The following is a 17,990-nucleotide window of genomic DNA, read 5'->3' on the forward strand; positions in this document are numbered from 1 at the left end:
TATTTTACAATATTTTTAACCCTTATATATTCATAGACCACAATTAGTGACTTGCACTGTTAATCTATGTGTAATCAAGTCTTTTTCAAATTAAATATAATCAATTATTACTGTTCATTTTTTTTTTCTAAACCTCACTCATTATTGTTGTAAATTTCACTCAATCATAGTTCATGGGTCAAATACAAAGAAATTCAATTCTTTTTTTATTTTCTTTCCTTTTTGTCCATTACTAAATTTTCAAAAAATTAAATATGTTGTTAAGGAAAATAAACCTTTATAATGGAAGTGTTTATGACGGAATACTGTTACTCATCAACCCTTAACTATAAATAACTTATTTACTTATTTAATAAATACGCAACTATATTACTACTCTTACTTTAAGAATTTAATAAAATAAATTGGCGGCGTAAATTGTTTTATATTTTCATTTTTCGTTAATAATAGTTTATTTTTTATAGGAGTTAATAATTAAAAAATGTATTTTATTTGACTAATAATATATTAGTTAATTAAAAGGTGGCATATTGGGCGGTGGAAGGGAGATAAGAAGGTCAAATTCATTTTGTATTTTTGTGAGGCTTTGACGTATCCAATAATAATAATTTATTTAGTTTTCGTACCAAAATAATTTTAATAATACTTTTTTTTATTTAGTACGAGACATCATACACAAAATGGTTGACTTTTTCAGAGTTTAATTACGATTATCATTATAATTATGACGATGGTGGACTTAATTTGTACACCATTTCTGATATTCACAATTCAGAAGTCACATCTGAGGTAAATACAATAATTGCATTTGGACAGTGGAAAATAAAAGTTTTCACAACACATTTTAAATGAAAAAGAAATCACTTCATAACTTTATTCATAAAAAATAAATTAATTAAGATATACAATTAAAATATAAATTAAATTATTCAATAAAGAAGTTAATAAAAATATTTATAAAGTAGTTTGACTATTGTTCTTATCATATGTTAAAATTCAAGTTAACTTTAAATTTATAGAATATAAATTAGAATCATATAAAAAAGTATGTATAACTAATTAAAAACAGTATATTGCAGATTATTCACTTTGAAGTGTGCGTTCTAATTAAAAATAGATAATATAAAAGAGAAATGAGTTTTATTAAAGAATTGTAAATAATATTTAAAATAATAATTGACTTGTAATTATTTATTTTATATCATGTATGAGATTTAGGTATATATATTTAAAATAAGCTTAGTATAAGTATTTTAATCATAAGTTTTGTTGATTTGTGAGTGAGTGTTAAATATTTTAAATTGAGAGAGGCGTGATATAGATACGTAAGATTAAGATTAAGATTATGATTAAGACTAAAATTAAGATTAAGATGTGTATTAATTTATCCTTCTTCACACTAACCCATCCCACCTGTACATTAATTGTTTCCATCAATTTCATTTTTTTTACCTTTTTTTTCATTCTCAACACTCTTTTTAAAATATAAATACTAAATTCGATATCATAGTGTCAGCTAAGTTTTTTTTTCTCTATTTTTTAATTCTTCCATTTTGACTTACTCATATTTTTAAATTATATAAATTTTATTCATTTTGACTTACTCATATTTTTAAATTATATAATTTTTATTTGTCCGTTAAGTCCATGTCCAACATTGGACACATTTTTATTTACAATGTTCAGAAACTAAAGTATTCACTCGAGATTTTTAATATTTGATTTTTTATATTTTTTAAATCGTAAGACTTTGATCTCTATATTAATTGACATTTAATATTAATAAATTAGATAAAATTTAATTGAATCCATTACTCAATACTGTAGAAAAACTATACAATCAACTTTAGAATACGAAAAAAAACTATTAATTATATGACATTATATGTTTACATAAATTAATTAAACAAAGCAGGACATAGGACATGAAGTTACTATAGGAACCAACATTTTTTATTGAAGTAAAAACCTGTGATCCCTTTTCTTTGATCACACCACATATTATTCTGGTTGTGACTTGCTTCACTTTTGGCTCAATAGAACAACACAGCATAGCATACACGTGAGCTGGAGAAGACAACACCGACGGGGGTTGTGTTACCACCCAATCAACTTTAATTACTGAATTGCACTGTACTTTCTATATTATGTTCTTCTTCACCGCTCAATGACATGTTTCCATACAAATGTAGTTATGACAGCAATAAATAAAAAATATTACAATCTATATTACAAGAAAATCAATAAATAATAAACAAATTTAAAAAAAAAATTTAGTTATTATATTAACTAAATAGATATTAATTTAAAGACTAAAAAATTATTGGTATCTGAAATGGTTTCTATTATTAATAAAAAATTTATAAAATAGTTTATAAATTGATATCTAAATTAGTTACCTAAGTTTTAGTTACTTATATTTTAGATTCTAAATTGGTCTCTAAAAGATAAATAGAGACTAATTTAGAACACAAAATAATAAGTAGCTAAAATCTTGTTAGCTAATATTAGATATCAATTTAGAAACTATTTTATAAATTTTTATTAATACTAAAAACTAATTTAGATGCTAATAATTTGTTTAGTTTATAAAATTGTCTCTAATTTATTCATATAGTAACTAATTATTTTTTTCTCTAAACTTAGTTTCTATTTAAAGATTTTCTTGTAGTGGTATGAAATTCTAAGGAGTTTGGAGGTGTGGTATATTAGGAGGAGGTGAGGGAGGAATATGAGGGATCCAAGTGGAGGGATCCCCTACATTAAATGCAGGAGGGGGTGGTGGAGTATGAGAAAGGGAAGGGATGGGAGGTAGCCAAGTTTGAGGGTCATGCAAATTGAATGGAGGAGGTGAAAAGGCAGATGGGGTTGGAGGATATTGTGGGAAAGGGAAAGGCAGAGATGGGATTGGTGGTGAGGTTGGGAATGGCAATGGAGGAAAGGGTAAGGATGGAAAAGGTGGAAGGGGAAAGGGTAAGGGTGGAAAAGGTGGAAGGGGAGGAAATGGTAGGTGTGGCCAAGGGAAGAAGAACTCAGAGGAGTTGAAGGAGTTTGGCAATGGGGGTTGCTGATTCTGATGTCCACACAAGGTAGTGTTCTTCTGAGGTGGCTTGTAACTGAGACCACTCAAGGTGTAGACACAGAGGTTATCTTGCTTTGATTTGACTGATATCTGGCGTGTTGTGCTCTTGAGAAAGGGAACATTGCAAGTGGAATTGGAGCTGCTTATTAAAGAAGCTTGGCAGAGTGACACAATTGCAGAACCATCCATGCAGTTAACTCCATCCACTGATGGTATCTCCAACTTGTACACTCCATATTGGTCTGTGCTTCTATTCACTGAGAAGCTTATCTGCTCGTTAGTTTTTGGTGAGGTGGCTCTAAATCTGCACTGTATGTGAACTTCAACACCTGATTAATTGATTAGATCAAATCAATGAAACAGTGCATTGCAAAATTAACACTCATGAACCATTCATCTACTGCTAATGTTCTTACCTTGCAAGAAGTAGCTCTCTTTGGAAAAAGTGCTGGTGGAGCAGGTATCACAGTAAACAGCTCCTACTACACTGATATGAGAGATAATTGGAGTTGGAGATTGAGCAATGAGCAGAAAAGGGGAAGTGAAGAGAGATGTGAGAAAAAGAAGAAGAATGAGAAATTGATCCATGGAGGAAAAGAGAAGAGTGAAGGTGAAGAAGGTTCTACAAAATTAAAGCATTTGGAATTGTGTGATGATTGGAAGTGGGAAGGAAGGGGGAAGAATATTTTATAGTGAGGGAGTGTGTGGTGTCTGCATAGAAGGAACCCGTGAGTGTCTAGTGGTAGGACCAAGAGCAATAAGAGAGTTGAAATTTAATGTGTTTACTACAAACAAAGACATGTGAAGATGTTGTTGGCAGAATATGGGTGGCAAAGAAGCTGGGGTTTCGAGAGGTGATTGTACCAAAAGAGATTGAAACTTTTTTTGTTGTTAGGAACAAAATGCAGCACAAGTCAAATATTTTACTCCATCCAAACTTTTCTACCACTCAGACTCAGACTTCATTGCAAAGAACAACATGTGATTTTCCCCAATCAACATGTTTAATTTCAGTAACAATAATCGTTTACCTTTGAAGCTTTTGAGAATAGTCTGCCATATAAATTAAATGGGCAAATACAGGACTTGATTTTCTAGTTTTAGTGAGACTTTAATCCTATTTCTCAAATGAATCATCAGGCAAATTGTTTGGGAGTTCCCTTTTTTAAATTAATCAAACACAAATAGGAATGAACTAACTAAGCAGATAAGTGAATGTTAAGTATAGCAATTCCTATCATATTCCTTCCTTCATTCAATCTTTACTTTAGTTCTCTATAAATAAAATTTTAAAAATAGTAAAACAACCATTTTTCTAAAATTAAAAAGGTTAAATTGCATTGTTAGCTTTGTAATTTGTTTGAAATTATTTTTCCTGCTTAGTAATGACCATATACAGTTTTTCAAACCTGGAATAGCTTTCAAATATCAAAACATTTTATAATTACAAAATTCCTCTTGTAAATCCTTACAATGTAATGGCTTTTCCTAAGATATTCCTTTATACCACAATTCTGTGCAACAAAAAATATAGTTGTATCTGGTTTTATAGTATCTTTCAATTCATAAGGCTTAAAAAGTATAAATACTTCAAAAAAATGAACATTGTAACAGTGTAATATTCATTTGACTGTAATAAATAGTGTTAGCCGTCATCTTTTAATTATGATTCATTTTCAGATTTGATGTTCACACAAGTGAAATATCATAAACTATTATTGAAAAAGTAAATAAAAGAATATTATTTATTGAAAACAGAACATTATAAGTGCGACTACGGCAGTTAGAAAGGTCAAAGAAGTTCAATGGCATGGCGATATGATGGTTAATTTTTTGTACCTCCTTTTCCATCTGTTTATCATTCATTTTACAAGTGAACTATGAAGCAGTCATAATCATAAAAAACACTCAATCATCAATACAGAAGATAGTTACGGAGCCTGTACTGTACACCTGCTGTGTTTCCTGACCTCAGCATTCATTCCATCATTGAGCTGCTGAGAACATTTCCAGAGTTGCAGTTCAATTTCTTCAATCCTCAAAAGATGAATTAATTATGTAATCATTTAAACTTCAGAATGCTCTGCTGACAATGATGCGTCTGTGCCATAATTCCAAAGGCTCTTCAACTCACCTCTTATACATCCCAATATGACAGTGACACCTGTTCATTTAATTAGACAACGATTGGAATCAGATAGAATCAACTTAAACGTCGAGCTACGCATCTAACTTTAGCACAAAACTAGTTACCCAGTGTACAAGGAACAAGGTAGAGAAGAGCAGGTTGTCCATTTCCGTTCATAAGATATAGCCCCAAATATGTGAAAACGAGACCTAAAACAGAAAAGGATAATCTGTCACGATATAGAAGCATTGAAACGGTTTGTGATGTGACAAATAAATATGGATCATCAGCAATCGTAACTTATTTTTAGATTCCTTGTGACTGGAAGCATGTGCCAGTTATTTAAAGTCTGCTTCAGTTTTCAAGCAGTGTATGACAGACCTTAAATTCTGAACTCTAATCAAACAATGCTTATATAAATCCCAGAAATACTTGGCCTTGAATTGAACGTAGACGAGTAAAACAGAGGCAACACAGTTTTAGCCAGAGTTCTGATATAAATTAACGAGTCTTTAATATAAACGTGAAACAAAGAACTTACCAATGCCATAGCCAATTACCAGCCAAAGAAAATATCCATTTGATAACCCCCTCCTATTATCTTTGTCAAATCTATGACAACCAAAATACAGAATAAATATGTTAAAACAGCATTTTTTTTCCATTAAGTACATAAATAAATAAGTCACCTAACGCAAATTTTATAAAGAAAAGAATTATCAAAGAGACATCAGATCATTAGGAACATGCATGAAACACAATCCAAAGGACAGGAGGCTTGCAAAGTCATGAAATTTGATAGGATTTTACTCCTGAGCAGTTGTGACATTCTGCCCGTGTTTGATATAAGTTAGTATTATTAATCCAAAAAAGCCGAAGCAACACAATCAAACTGCCCATTTAACATCATCACTGTATAAAAAAATCTTTAGTTAATTTTGAGTAATATTAAAATGAACTCTCCGATGTTTTGCAAGCCCAAGAAAGCTATAGCATGTACATAAATTGTGCTAAACTTGTTACAAATGGTTTGTACATAGGTCAAAAGTTTGCATGTATATTAAACAATGATAAGACATTGCTGATTCTTCTTCCACAAAAAGTGGCAGTATTTGCCAATATACTATGTATTTTCATAAAGTACAGGATTAGACTTTGATATCCATAACAGGATTGGTTATCACACAGTGTCATGGGCAGGCAAAGTGTAATCAAATTTCAAATATTCGTAATATACCGAGTACAAGTTCAAAAGCCTACGATTCACTTAACCAAACAGTAGCTTCCCCAGTGGAATGCAAATAGGGCGAAGAAAAATTACGAAGCTATGAAACATCAAAATTACTCAATAAATATCCATTATTCTTTGGTTTCTGTTTTCTGTGGTAGCAAAAATAGACAGTATTCATTCAAATGTATATATTCAACTTTGCAAATCTTGCATTTATAGATGATGTTGACTAAATAAGGAATTCAGTACCTATGAGCAAAGGAAACAAGCAACCCAGGAAAGAGAATATCTCCAAACCCAATCATGTCATAACCTCCCCATGGATCAAAAAGACGAGGAAATCTCAAAAGCATTGGAATTGCCTCTCCACCTGCCTTATCACCTCGAGCAACCTAGAAATTAAAGCCCACACATGAGTATAAAAAATCTATAAAACACCAGAGTTATCACTTCCTTTTTAATAAAGCACCATTAGAGAGATCAAAACAGTCCCTCTGAAAAATAATACAAGTGTTCATAAGGTAGCCAATTGATTGTTTACTATATGTTTTGTGTTAGTCAACTCTTGTGTGTAGCCCTCCTTTATAGTTAACTTCCACCACAGGCTTGTAAATTTGTACCGAAGGCTATATATGCAGCCCTCAATTTTAGTTTTAAATAATACTTAAACATGATGATACCTGTACATTCACATAGAATAACTATTTTCTCCATATCCTCTCTTTCTATACCGTGACACAGATAAATTTAACCCGTTTCAGCAGTACACTTCCCTTTTGTTTATTACTTGACATACTGAATTTTTAGCAGTATACCCTTCCTTTCAACTGCTAGCCTGCGAGAACTAGATCTATACAATCCCAAGGTCGGTTGAAGCAAAAGCACATGAACACAGCACAAGAACAACCAACTCACCATCATGTACCACCCATCTACCACTTCCCTCCATTCATGCTCCAACACATAAGCATGCATCACCTCTGACAAGCTTTAGTCCACCCAAAGAATATCTACACAAACCAATTACTTTCCTAAAAGTACATCCTATTTTCTTGCCCACATTCAATCTGAACACTTTAGTGTAAGGTCAAGAATTTCCTAATTTCCATCCAAAGCTCCACTCCAAAAAGCACCATAATGCCAGATAGAAAAACAATTGAGCATAGATAAGTTCTGTGAATTTAGTTTTTAACTGAATCACTCCTGAATTCCATGTTCACAGTTATAGTATATGTGTGTGTGTGTGTGTGTGTGTGTGTGTGTGTGTGTGTGTGTGTGTGTATATATATATATATATATATATATATATATATATATATATAGAGATCGATAGAGAGTGTGAGAGAGAGAGAGAGAGATTTATCAGCTAGTGGTCGTTGTATTTTTCTGTTCAGACTTTTTCTCTTGATATGCTTCCGAAGATGATGTATCCTGTAACTTCATGCTTACTTTCTCTTCTTTCTTTTACTAAACTTTTCTTTTTATCAAGTAAAAGAAAATAAGTACTTATTACTCTACCTTTAAAGATGCTAACATGTCTGAGATAATAAGAGTAAAAGTACTATAGTAGTACTAAGAAAGTAAATACTTACTGCAATCATAACACTCTCGTGGAATATCACTGGAGATATGAATACCCAAAAAATGTCATAGACAAAGGCACAGCAAAGGAGTACAGTTGCAACCTATAATATCATGCATAAGAAACTATTAGAGCTGTTTTAATATACATAACAAATTGATTGTAGAGATAAAGAATCCATGCAGGTACCTTAATATTAGGTAATCTAGCCAACTGCAAGACTGTTATCATCAAACAGATGCCCTGTGAAGAACAAAGCAAAAATTCAAGTGAATAGTTAGTGCACAATGAAAGATCAGACAACTTATCATCATGAGCTAATGGTTTCAAATATAATTGACATAACAAACCAGCTGCTAGATTTACATCTGAGAAGCCAATTATGGAACCAACCAAGATCCCAATTCGGTATTTGACCAATATGTGGAGATTTAAACATGTATTATTTAATGATTTGACGAAATCTAATATAAAGATTAGGAAAAGAGGAAATTAAAAGAGAATATTAAAAAATATTTATAGTTTATGAACTACTAACCACTAAGGTAGTTAGTTCATATGGTCAATGGATAGCTGCTTGTTAACATAATAAACTACTTGATAGTTACGCCATTCCTAAACTAGAGGACTTGATATACCAAGAATATCTGTGTTTTTGTCATTTCTCTAACATACATACCTATGGATGCACCAGTGTGTGTGTAGTTATTTGAGCATATCAACGTATATATTGAGGTGAATTCATTTAAATATATACAAAAAATGAAATAGGAATTGTCTAGAAATAAACACTAACAAAGACCAAGACTTAAAGCCATTGCAACTTCTGCTGTAGTTCTTCATACAAAGTTCCCGATTTGCAAAGACAGTCAGTATTCATGGACAACTTTTGAGAAAGAAGGAAATTTCTTATTCTAAGCATCTCTAGCAATATAAGATTGAATTTAGAAACTGAAATAATAATAGAAAGATCTGTCTAGAAAGGTACTAAAACTGAAACTTACAAGAATATCTTGGCCAACCCATGAATATGATTCCTGTCGTGTAGCAGCCCAAAAAATTGCAAATGCCACACAGAATAACAATACTACCAGTGAGAAAATAGAAGTCTCCCCAAATAGAGGTACGCTCACTGTCTTCTGACTACAATCTTGGCATTTTCTGCTCATTCAAATTAGAATAAAAACAGAACTTAACAGAAACCATTGCATGCTGAGGAAACACTCAGCCCATTTTCAGGCCAGAAAACAAAGAGAAATTGGTTGTACCTTACAGTCAGGCTTACAATACAATTGTGCATACCCTGAAAATGAAAAAAAAAATATATAACTTACAGAGGAACATTGCAGATTTAGATTTCGTATGTTGATGACAGTAACAAAGCTTGTATTAGTGCTCCTAAATTCTTTATCTCGAGACTTTCACTCTCTTCCTTTTTTTTCTTACCCTTTAATAACTTGTATGTGTAATCAACAAAAGTAATGCAGTATAATCTGATTGCTACATGTGTCAAACACTCAAATTGCTAGTTCAAAATTTGAATTTATTTATAGACTGCAAATATAATCATGGAAGATTCAGAACCAATACCTCCTTTTTCATGCATACAATGATATATGATTTTTTGCTAATTAGCAATAGCACTAGACTACAGGAAAAATCCATGGAAATGAGCCACATTACCTCAATACCACCTATGCAGAAAAGTACAATCAGCACCCAGACAAACCAAGATGACATGAAGAAGAACAATAGCACAAGAAAGATAGAAGCTGCTATGACAAATATGATGGCACCCTTTGAATCAATATTAACAATTTCCTTGTCAAAATCATCTCTGGCCGTTGCAGCATTTGAAGATTCCTAACAAAAGAAAAGAAACATATAGGTACAAATTAATACACTTGATCATGTGTTAAAAGAAAACATGAAAAAAAATGTATCAGTAAACAAAAGGAAGAAGGCACACTCCGGTACTCCATTGTAAAATTCATAGAAGATGGGCGGTATTATTTATTCCTGGGAATATTATAATGAGGAATACTATCTTGGGTAAGTTGAACTAAACATGTTTGGATGGAGTTTAACATTTATGGGAATGCTTACAAAAATTGAACTGGTATGGTAGAAGTACAAAACAAAACTAGGAATAGAAGTTAATGGTTGTGATGTATTATAAGTTGAAACTTCCAATATTCCCTGAGGGAATGAATGTACCCACCTTAGGACTTGAGCACAATAGGAGAGTCCAACCCAGATGACTAATCCATTTGGTGAAAACATCTGGAGGCTTAAGTACCACATCAAGTAGTTTATTCAACTCAATGTGAAACTCCTAACATTGTCACCTTTAAGGGCCGATATGTCCACAATGGTTTTCACTCTATTGACACTGACCTCATGGTAGCTTTTTTTCTTTGATGGATTTACTCACCTATTAGTATTTGGTTTGCACCTTAATCCAACCTATGGGTAGCCTTTTCCGTAGTTCAACTCTCAAGGAAAACACCAACTGTTAGAACTTAAGAGCAAGAGTAGAGTCTAACCCAAAAAACTAGTTCATTAAGTGGGAGAATTTCATGGCTTATGTACCATATCAAGTAGTTTATCCTAGTTAATGTGAGAATCAGCCATGGAAACAAAAGCCAAGCAAAATATAAAGATGACACATTTGTGGGAATCGGGCATGCCTCAAATAATTTAAAACTTATAACAAACACCGGAATTTTATATTCATCAGTTCATTCCCTGGAATAATTTTGCAAAACTTGAAACACACGTTCTTAAAATAATTATCAGTTACTAAAACTAAATAAAATAGGAAATGTAGACCAATACATATGCTAAGGTCAAACGGTGATTATACATTTCCCATTTTAGCATTGTTTAAATATTAGTAGATTCTTTCTTGACAAAAGCATGTCCTCACATCCAGAAAAGTGCTTACTAAAGGAATCACAAAAACACATTTATGTATAATAAACTTTAAGGATAATATAGGGTTGCAAGGAAAAAAAACCTTGGGACATAATTCATTATAGCGTTCATCAGACTTCTCCGGAGTAGTTAAATCTGACCAGAGAGAAGCACATACAATTGTTCCAACAGACATCAACCACAAAAATGCAACTGAGAAGTCAACAAGTGGCCGAGGTGGAGCATATAACAATATTTCCACTGCAATAGACAACTTAAAATTAACAATCTGTAAGCCAAGTGGAAAATAAACCTGACATCTAGATGTTCAAAGAATTGATGTTCTCACCTTTCCTTCCAGATATTAAAGACTTATTGAGACCTTCTCCTGCTGACTTTGTTATCATTACAACTGGAATTGAAATGTTTGCCTCACTGCTATTAGAGCAAACCATCTCAAAGAGATCTGGAAAAATTTATAGTTAGATATTACACTAAATACGACCATATAAAACTTTTTATTGATCAAAGCAGAAAAAAGAAGAGAGTGCAAGTCATTAATTGCACCCAAAGCAATGATTCAATAAGTAAATTGTATGCTAAAACATTTAGTGGATATTCAAAGATGAAAGCAACAGTGGGAAAAGGGCCGTGTCACTTTGTCCATGCTTATGTCAGTTGTTTCACTACTCAGTACTCATTTCATCTTTCCATTATGTATTACATGTATTCAAGAATTGTCTGCATCTTCATATAAATGAATATGCTTTAGTATTAAAAAGCGTATTCGCAACTCACTTTACCAATGATTGTAAATGAGTATGGAAGTCTCATAGTGTGTGAAGCACTAAAACAAACCTTCTGCATCATTTATCACCAACATGCCAGTAGCACCTCCAGACTGTGCAAATTCAGCTTTGACTGTGAAGTCACAACCCCCACGCATACAGAGAGCAACTGATCCAGACAGCTGTAAAAAGAGGAATGCATAACTCCCTCGGCATGCTTCTTGAGAAAAACAATATACCATATTCCCGTCAAATATAATTACCGGCTATTGGAGGGTAAAAACAGAACAACAAAAAACATTTCGAAATATGAAGACAGAACAAGTTAGAGAGTTTATCTAGTTTGTTTCTAAAATCGGCAGGTAGCAAGGGCATACATATATTAGATCGTAGGTGAAAGGAAGCAGGGTGGAAGAGGAAGAAAAGAACCTTTGAGGTTGAATTGGAACAGCAGTCCACAGGATTAGAGAAAATAGCAGGAGTTCTGACACTGTTTTCAGGTTTCTGAGGCAAAAGAGTGCCAAATCTGGCAGTGACGCCATTGTAGATACGCCCTTCCACACCATCAATCCAGTTCTCCACCTTCACCTGAAGCAGTCAATAAATAAAATAGTATAAAATTGGGATGGATTTGGGAAGCGAGTTGCAGGAGTAGAATTGAAGAAAAAACGGGAGATCGAAGGGAAGTAAGAAAAGAAGAATTGATGGAAAGAGAATACCAATTGGAAGGGGTTATTGCAGGATTGGGACTTGGGAGCTCTCTGGTCGTCGCGTTTGGCATCGTCACCGGCAGCGGCGGCGGTGGCGGCAACGAGAAACAGCAGTAACAGCAACACAGGGAGGGCAGGAGACGACATCGTTTTGGTTTTCAGTGGCAGCAGAGATTCAGCATGAACCAGAGATTCAACTCAAAATTCAATTCAATAAGGCAAGTCACAGAGTCACCGCCTCCACTCCACTGCACACAACGCCGATTATATCAACAACTGTTCCATTTTTTCTTCCCATCCATTCTCTTTTTAATTAATTATTAAATTAAATAAGACGACGCCGTTTCCCAATCCACACCAAACTAGAGTTGATGCTCCCATTGTTTCAAAATAATAATCATTTATTTTTTAATAACACATTATTATTCCTTTGAAATGAATCCAATTAAACACATTTTTTTTTTCACTTATGAATATATTGATACAACACAAACACACGGAGATACTTAAATATAAGAAATAAAAGTAAAATATAATTATAAATTATATAAATTATAATAAATTTCCACTAACTCTTTTTTCTAATATATTAGAAAGGATTTCTCATAGTTCAAAATATTTATTCTTTATTTTTATAATTATAATAAAGAATTATAAAATAAATTTTAAATTTTAAAAAATTAATACACACTTTACTTCACTCCACGAATACGTATCCTACAAATATAGTAAAAATATAATATTTGGAGATAATTTTAAAATGTGTGTTAAAAGCTATGAAACTCCGACACTCTTCTTAAATAGCGTGTCGTTCTAACACAATTTTAAAAAGGAAAAATACATTAATTTTCTCAAAATTCAAATTTTATTGTATAAATTATTATTATGATTATAAAATTAGAAAATAAATCTTTGTAAACCAGTTATGAAAAACATCTGCTCCAAAAAAAAATAATTTAGAACATACTTGTGCACATGACATAAATTTTTATTGTTAATTTATATAATCCATATATCTGTGTCTCAGTGTCATATATTTTAAAAATTTTACGTATTTCTGTATTCGTAGTGTTAGTGGTATATAGGTTTCAAGTAAATATTTTGTATGAAACTAGTATTTTAAGAGTGAGGAAAATTAGATGCAGTAATAATAATTTGATTAAAGCTAAGAGTAATAATAGTAATTTGAATTTGATTTAAAAAATGAAAGGAGTGGGGCAAGATGAGCAATGAATGCAGGAGAGTAGAGGAACGGAGCTTGTGGATGCCAGGTTGTGTGGAGTATCATCACAGCGAAGCAGCCACTCTCACAAACTAAACCTTTTTCTGTTTCTTCTCTCTTTCTCGGAGCACTGAGGAAATACAGTTCAAAATGTGGGGTTCCGATGACGAGGGAGGAGAAGAGTACCTCTTCAAGATCGTCATAATCGGAGACTCGGCGGTCGGAAAATCCAACCTCCTTTCCCGCTACGCCCGCAACGAGTTCAATATGCACTCCAAGGCCACCATAGGCGTCGAGTTCCAGACTCAGTGCTTGGAGATCGACTCCAAGGAAGTCAAGGCTCAGATTTGGGACACCGCCGGCCAAGAGCGGTTCCGCGCCGTCACCTCCGCCTACTACCGCGGCGCTGTCGGCGCTCTCATTGTCTACGACATCTCCCGCCGCACCACCTTCGACAGCGTCGGTCGCTGGCTCGACGAGCTTAAAAGTACTCTCTCTCTCTCTCTCTCTCTCTCTCTCTCTCTCTCTCTCTCCCTTCTACTGCTAGATCTGATATTCTTCCTCTTCGCCGATCCGATTCTCCTCTTCCACACTCCCACGCTTCTTTATTTATACTTGTCTACTTTTCTCTGGTATCACCTTTTCCACAGGCTAACCTAGCTCCACCTTTTCAATTTCTCGATTCTCTCTACTTCTTTATAAGGATTCTAAGAGATCAATCGTAAAAGTAAACTTTGATTAGAGAATAGATATGAGGTATTTACTTAGATAAATGCATACATGTACAGAGATAGAGAGAGCGTATGAATAATTGAGTTGTGTTTTGTAAGGAAATGCCATTGGTGGATGCTGATGAAGCTATGCTATTGTATGGTATGATTTGATGCAGCTCATTGCGATACGACGGTGGCGATGATGCTGGTGGGGAACAAATGCGATTTGGAGAATATACGAGCGGTGAGCGTTGAGGAAGGGAAAAGCCTTGCAGAAGCGGAAGGATTGTTTTTCATGGAAACGTCTGCGTTGGACTCCACCAACGTGAAGACGGCATTCGAGATGGTTATTCGAGAGATATACAACAACGTGAGCAGGAAGGTCCTCAACTCCGATGCATACAAGGCAGAGTTGTCGGTGAACAGGGTCAGCCTCGTCAACAATGGCCCTGCTACATCCAAAAACCAGACTTATTTTTCTTGCTGTTCCAGATGACCTGCAATGCGCACCACATACAAACAACTCGCTTTGTCACTTCAATTTCGTTCTTGTTGCTATATTAATTAACTGGGTTGGTTGGATTGGGTTGCATTGTTCCTTGGTCGCTCGCTGTGATTTCAAAACTTGTTCATCTGTTACAACTATAAGACAGACAGACAGACATATATAGTAGCCAAAATGTTGTCTTCAATTTTAAGAAAACCAAAACGGGTATAGTTGTATAATCGGGGGTAAAAAAAAAAGAGCTTGTAATTTCATTTGCAGCAAATGAAAGTGGGCATCCATTTATTTTTCTGTGTGATTGTTGGTAATGGTTTTCTCCTTTGTTTTTTTTCGTCTTTTTGAATCTTTGTGTTCTCTACTCTCCACTCTTGTTTCCTTGTGCATTTGGGTCACAGGTTCTTCTCCATGCCCGTTAGCTGAGCTGAACTGCGTGGTTAGTTTTTCATCTTCATCTGTATGATTTACGACTGCTTTTGTCTTCCTTTTTTGACTGACTGATGTGTAGCACTTGGGTTAGTTTAGAACACCAGGGCTTCCCTTTTCAGCTGATTTGCGTCGTGAATGGCAAATTGGCAATGAAAGCAAGCAAGGTCTAAATAATCTTAAATTATACCATTCTGCGGATACATGCTTTGACTAATGAGTCTCTCTAAGAGTGCATGTGTTGGGAGGTTGAATTTAGTCAAGCAATGTATCCGGAAGTTAGTTGATTTCTGTTCATGAGTTTCTTTTGAATTGATGGATACTTGTGTGAGTGATGCTTGTGATTTCATAAACAATGCCCATAAAAAGGACTGTGTCTGTCAACCACACGTTCAAAGCTTTTGCCTGCCAGCTTTTTCATTTAATATGTTATACTTTGATGTAAAAAAGATGGTTCTTAACTAGACATATTAAAAATTATATCAACTAGTAATGTTTATATATTTGATTCAAGAGTAGTCATCATCCTTTAAAATTTATAATTATTTAATACATTTATAATTATTTAATACATGTTTAGATAACTAGGTTTGAGAGTTTGAGAGTCAACTGCATAGCTAATCTAACCGGTATTGATGAATTAGAATTGACTAGTGGTCAAATTTGAATACCATTTTTTTTCTTAATGATTAAAATGTTGTTTTGTTACATATTTTCCCAAAATATTTGAAGGCTTTAGACACCTAAACTAATTATTATTAATTAATTTTGTATTTTTTAAACAAATATTTTTTTAGAAGAAATAGATTCATGAATTATCATTTGAGAGAGTAAAATTAGCAAACATTACAAGGGGTTTAATCCATGTTAATGGGAATTTTAACAAGAGTGGTGATACATTTTTTTTAATCAAAATCCCAACAACACCCTCACATGCGCCTTTGTTCATTATTTTTTAGTTTTTCTTTTCTTTTTAGTTACTTAGAGAGACATTAGGTGTAGTACATTTTTCTTTTTAGTCACTTTTTTAGTATTGTAAATTTCATCACCTTGCTATAACAATCTATAGTGAGAAGTCAACTAATCCATACACACGTGACAAGAAGGATACACATAATATGCTGGTATAGTTTTCTCGACAAGTGTAGCCATTACAAGAGATACAAAATAATGAGTAGCACGAAAAAAAAAAAAAGACAGGGCATCTCATGCACACATAAAAAGTATACTTGTTTGTTATCAATACATTGGATTCATTACGAGGAGTCTCTCATTGGTTGTGTTTGACCTCTATTGTCATATCCTTTACCACCTTGCACAAACACGCCAAAACTTAGACGCAAAGAAATCGCAGTCATAATATCACACCTTACTATCTATGAAGCAAATGATAGTGTAAATTTAACACATGTAAGAGATGGTATAGAAGTAATGTCAAAATGCTTATGAGAAAAAGTGGAGTGTGACGATCCTCTTTGATCTTATTTATGACTCTGCATTGTGCCAAAAGTTTGTCCACAAGAACCACTTCTTTCTGATATTGTTCCTCAATAACCAGACAGATAAGTACTACCATAACTAGTGTGACTACTATGTAGCCCCTTTTCCTTTCTCCTTTTGTCATTGCTCAATCTCAAGTTTCAAGCTCAAACCCTTAATCAAATTATAACACATAGACCCCAACCAAAGATTTATACAAGTACTCTCTCAATTCCTTAATGAATCTTTTTATATGCATCTCCTCTGTGATAGGATGGGAACATACCTAGAGTGGTGTGTGAAAGAAGCACTATAATCTTGAACTCTCATTCCCTCAGTCTACTTTAGCCACTCAAACTCATTCCAAGAGAAAGCAAGCAAGCATCTTGGATAACTCAAACCATCAACGAGGGTGTGATCACTTTGGTCTTCCATGTGTTGTAGTATTAAACCATTTGTGTGTTACACAATAATTGGTTGTTTTAGGTGTGTAAATTCCCTGTATAACCGACCACCTATCATTTTTGGATTACTTTGTGTAGCCCTTAGCACCACAACACTGGTTAACTCAGTAATCACTCCACGTCAACTTCATTAAGAAATGAACTTTCAGTCTAACTCAACCTCGTAAAACCGGTTTATAAAATGTTTTAGTCTCTAGTCGATGTGGGATCTCCAACACACCATCCTCACGCCGAGGCTACCAACTTGTATGTGGAATTATATATTATGAGTGGTCCGATAACAGGTCAATAGCGAGTGACCCGATAAGCCCAACAAATAATCGTTATGATAGGTTCTAAATGGCTCTGATATCATACTAAGAAGTGGACTTTAAGTTTAACTTCATCTCATAAAATCAACTTATAAGATGAGATTTGCATTCGTGTATATATTATGAAATATTTTAATCTCTAATCGATGTGAAATACTCAGCGTTTATCTTGATTATGACCTTCAGCATGTCCCTCCACGTTCGGTAGGAAACTCATTAGAAATTCTCCTTCTATAAATTAACCTAGCTTTGGGTCTCATCCTCACCTAAAAAACAATATTTATCAACATTAAAAGAAGAGTTTGTGAATTTTTTAAATGGTCGTGAATAGACAAAAAACACAATTTGGACAATACACTTTATGACAATCATAAGATGTTAATAACTTCTAGCAACTACCTCATGCCTCAGTCCACATATTTACTTGTGACAATTT

The 17,990-nt window shown here is 33.6% G+C and overlaps 3 protein-coding genes across 3 annotated transcripts; 1 reads left to right on the plus strand and 2 right to left on the minus strand.

Annotated features, from left to right (window-relative positions):
• Positions 1-1,852: 1,852 nt before the first annotated feature.
• Positions 1,853-3,750, minus strand: LOC137823841 (uncharacterized). Its single transcript, XM_068629130.2, has 2 exons — positions 3,499-3,750; positions 1,853-3,411 (listed from the first exon to the last, which is right to left on the minus strand). The coding sequence occupies exons 1-2, from the start codon at positions 3,668-3,670 to the stop codon at positions 2,684-2,686; spliced, it is 900 nt and encodes a 299-aa protein (XP_068485231.1). The 5' UTR covers positions 3,671-3,750; the 3' UTR covers positions 1,853-2,683.
• A 1,138-nt stretch (positions 3,751-4,888) lies between these two features.
• LOC137823839 (signal peptide peptidase-like 5) lies at positions 4,889-13,658 on the minus strand. Its single transcript, XM_068629129.2, has 14 exons — positions 12,447-13,658; positions 12,157-12,315; positions 11,798-11,909; positions 11,289-11,405; positions 11,043-11,200; positions 9,707-9,886; positions 9,292-9,326; positions 9,028-9,184; positions 8,213-8,266; positions 8,034-8,126; positions 6,691-6,833; positions 5,752-5,822; positions 5,336-5,419; positions 4,889-5,246 (listed from the first exon to the last, which is right to left on the minus strand). The coding sequence occupies exons 1-14, from the start codon at positions 12,582-12,584 to the stop codon at positions 5,149-5,151; spliced, it is 1,599 nt and encodes a 532-aa protein (XP_068485230.1). The 5' UTR covers positions 12,585-13,658; the 3' UTR covers positions 4,889-5,148.
• Positions 13,659-13,809: 151 nt separating this feature from the next.
• Positions 13,810-15,168, plus strand: LOC137823842 (ras-related protein RABA5e). Its single transcript, XM_068629131.2, has 2 exons — positions 13,810-14,146; positions 14,549-15,168. The coding sequence occupies exons 1-2, from the start codon at positions 13,810-13,812 to the stop codon at positions 14,866-14,868; spliced, it is 657 nt and encodes a 218-aa protein (XP_068485232.1). The 3' UTR covers positions 14,869-15,168.
• The last annotated feature ends 2,822 nt before the right edge of the window (positions 15,169-17,990 follow it).

This window comes from Phaseolus vulgaris, chromosome 8 (genome assembly GCF_051622355.1).
Source record: "Phaseolus vulgaris cultivar YP4 chromosome 8, ASM5162235v1, whole genome shotgun sequence".
Taxonomy (NCBI): Eukaryota; Viridiplantae; Streptophyta; class Magnoliopsida; order Fabales; family Fabaceae; genus Phaseolus; species Phaseolus vulgaris.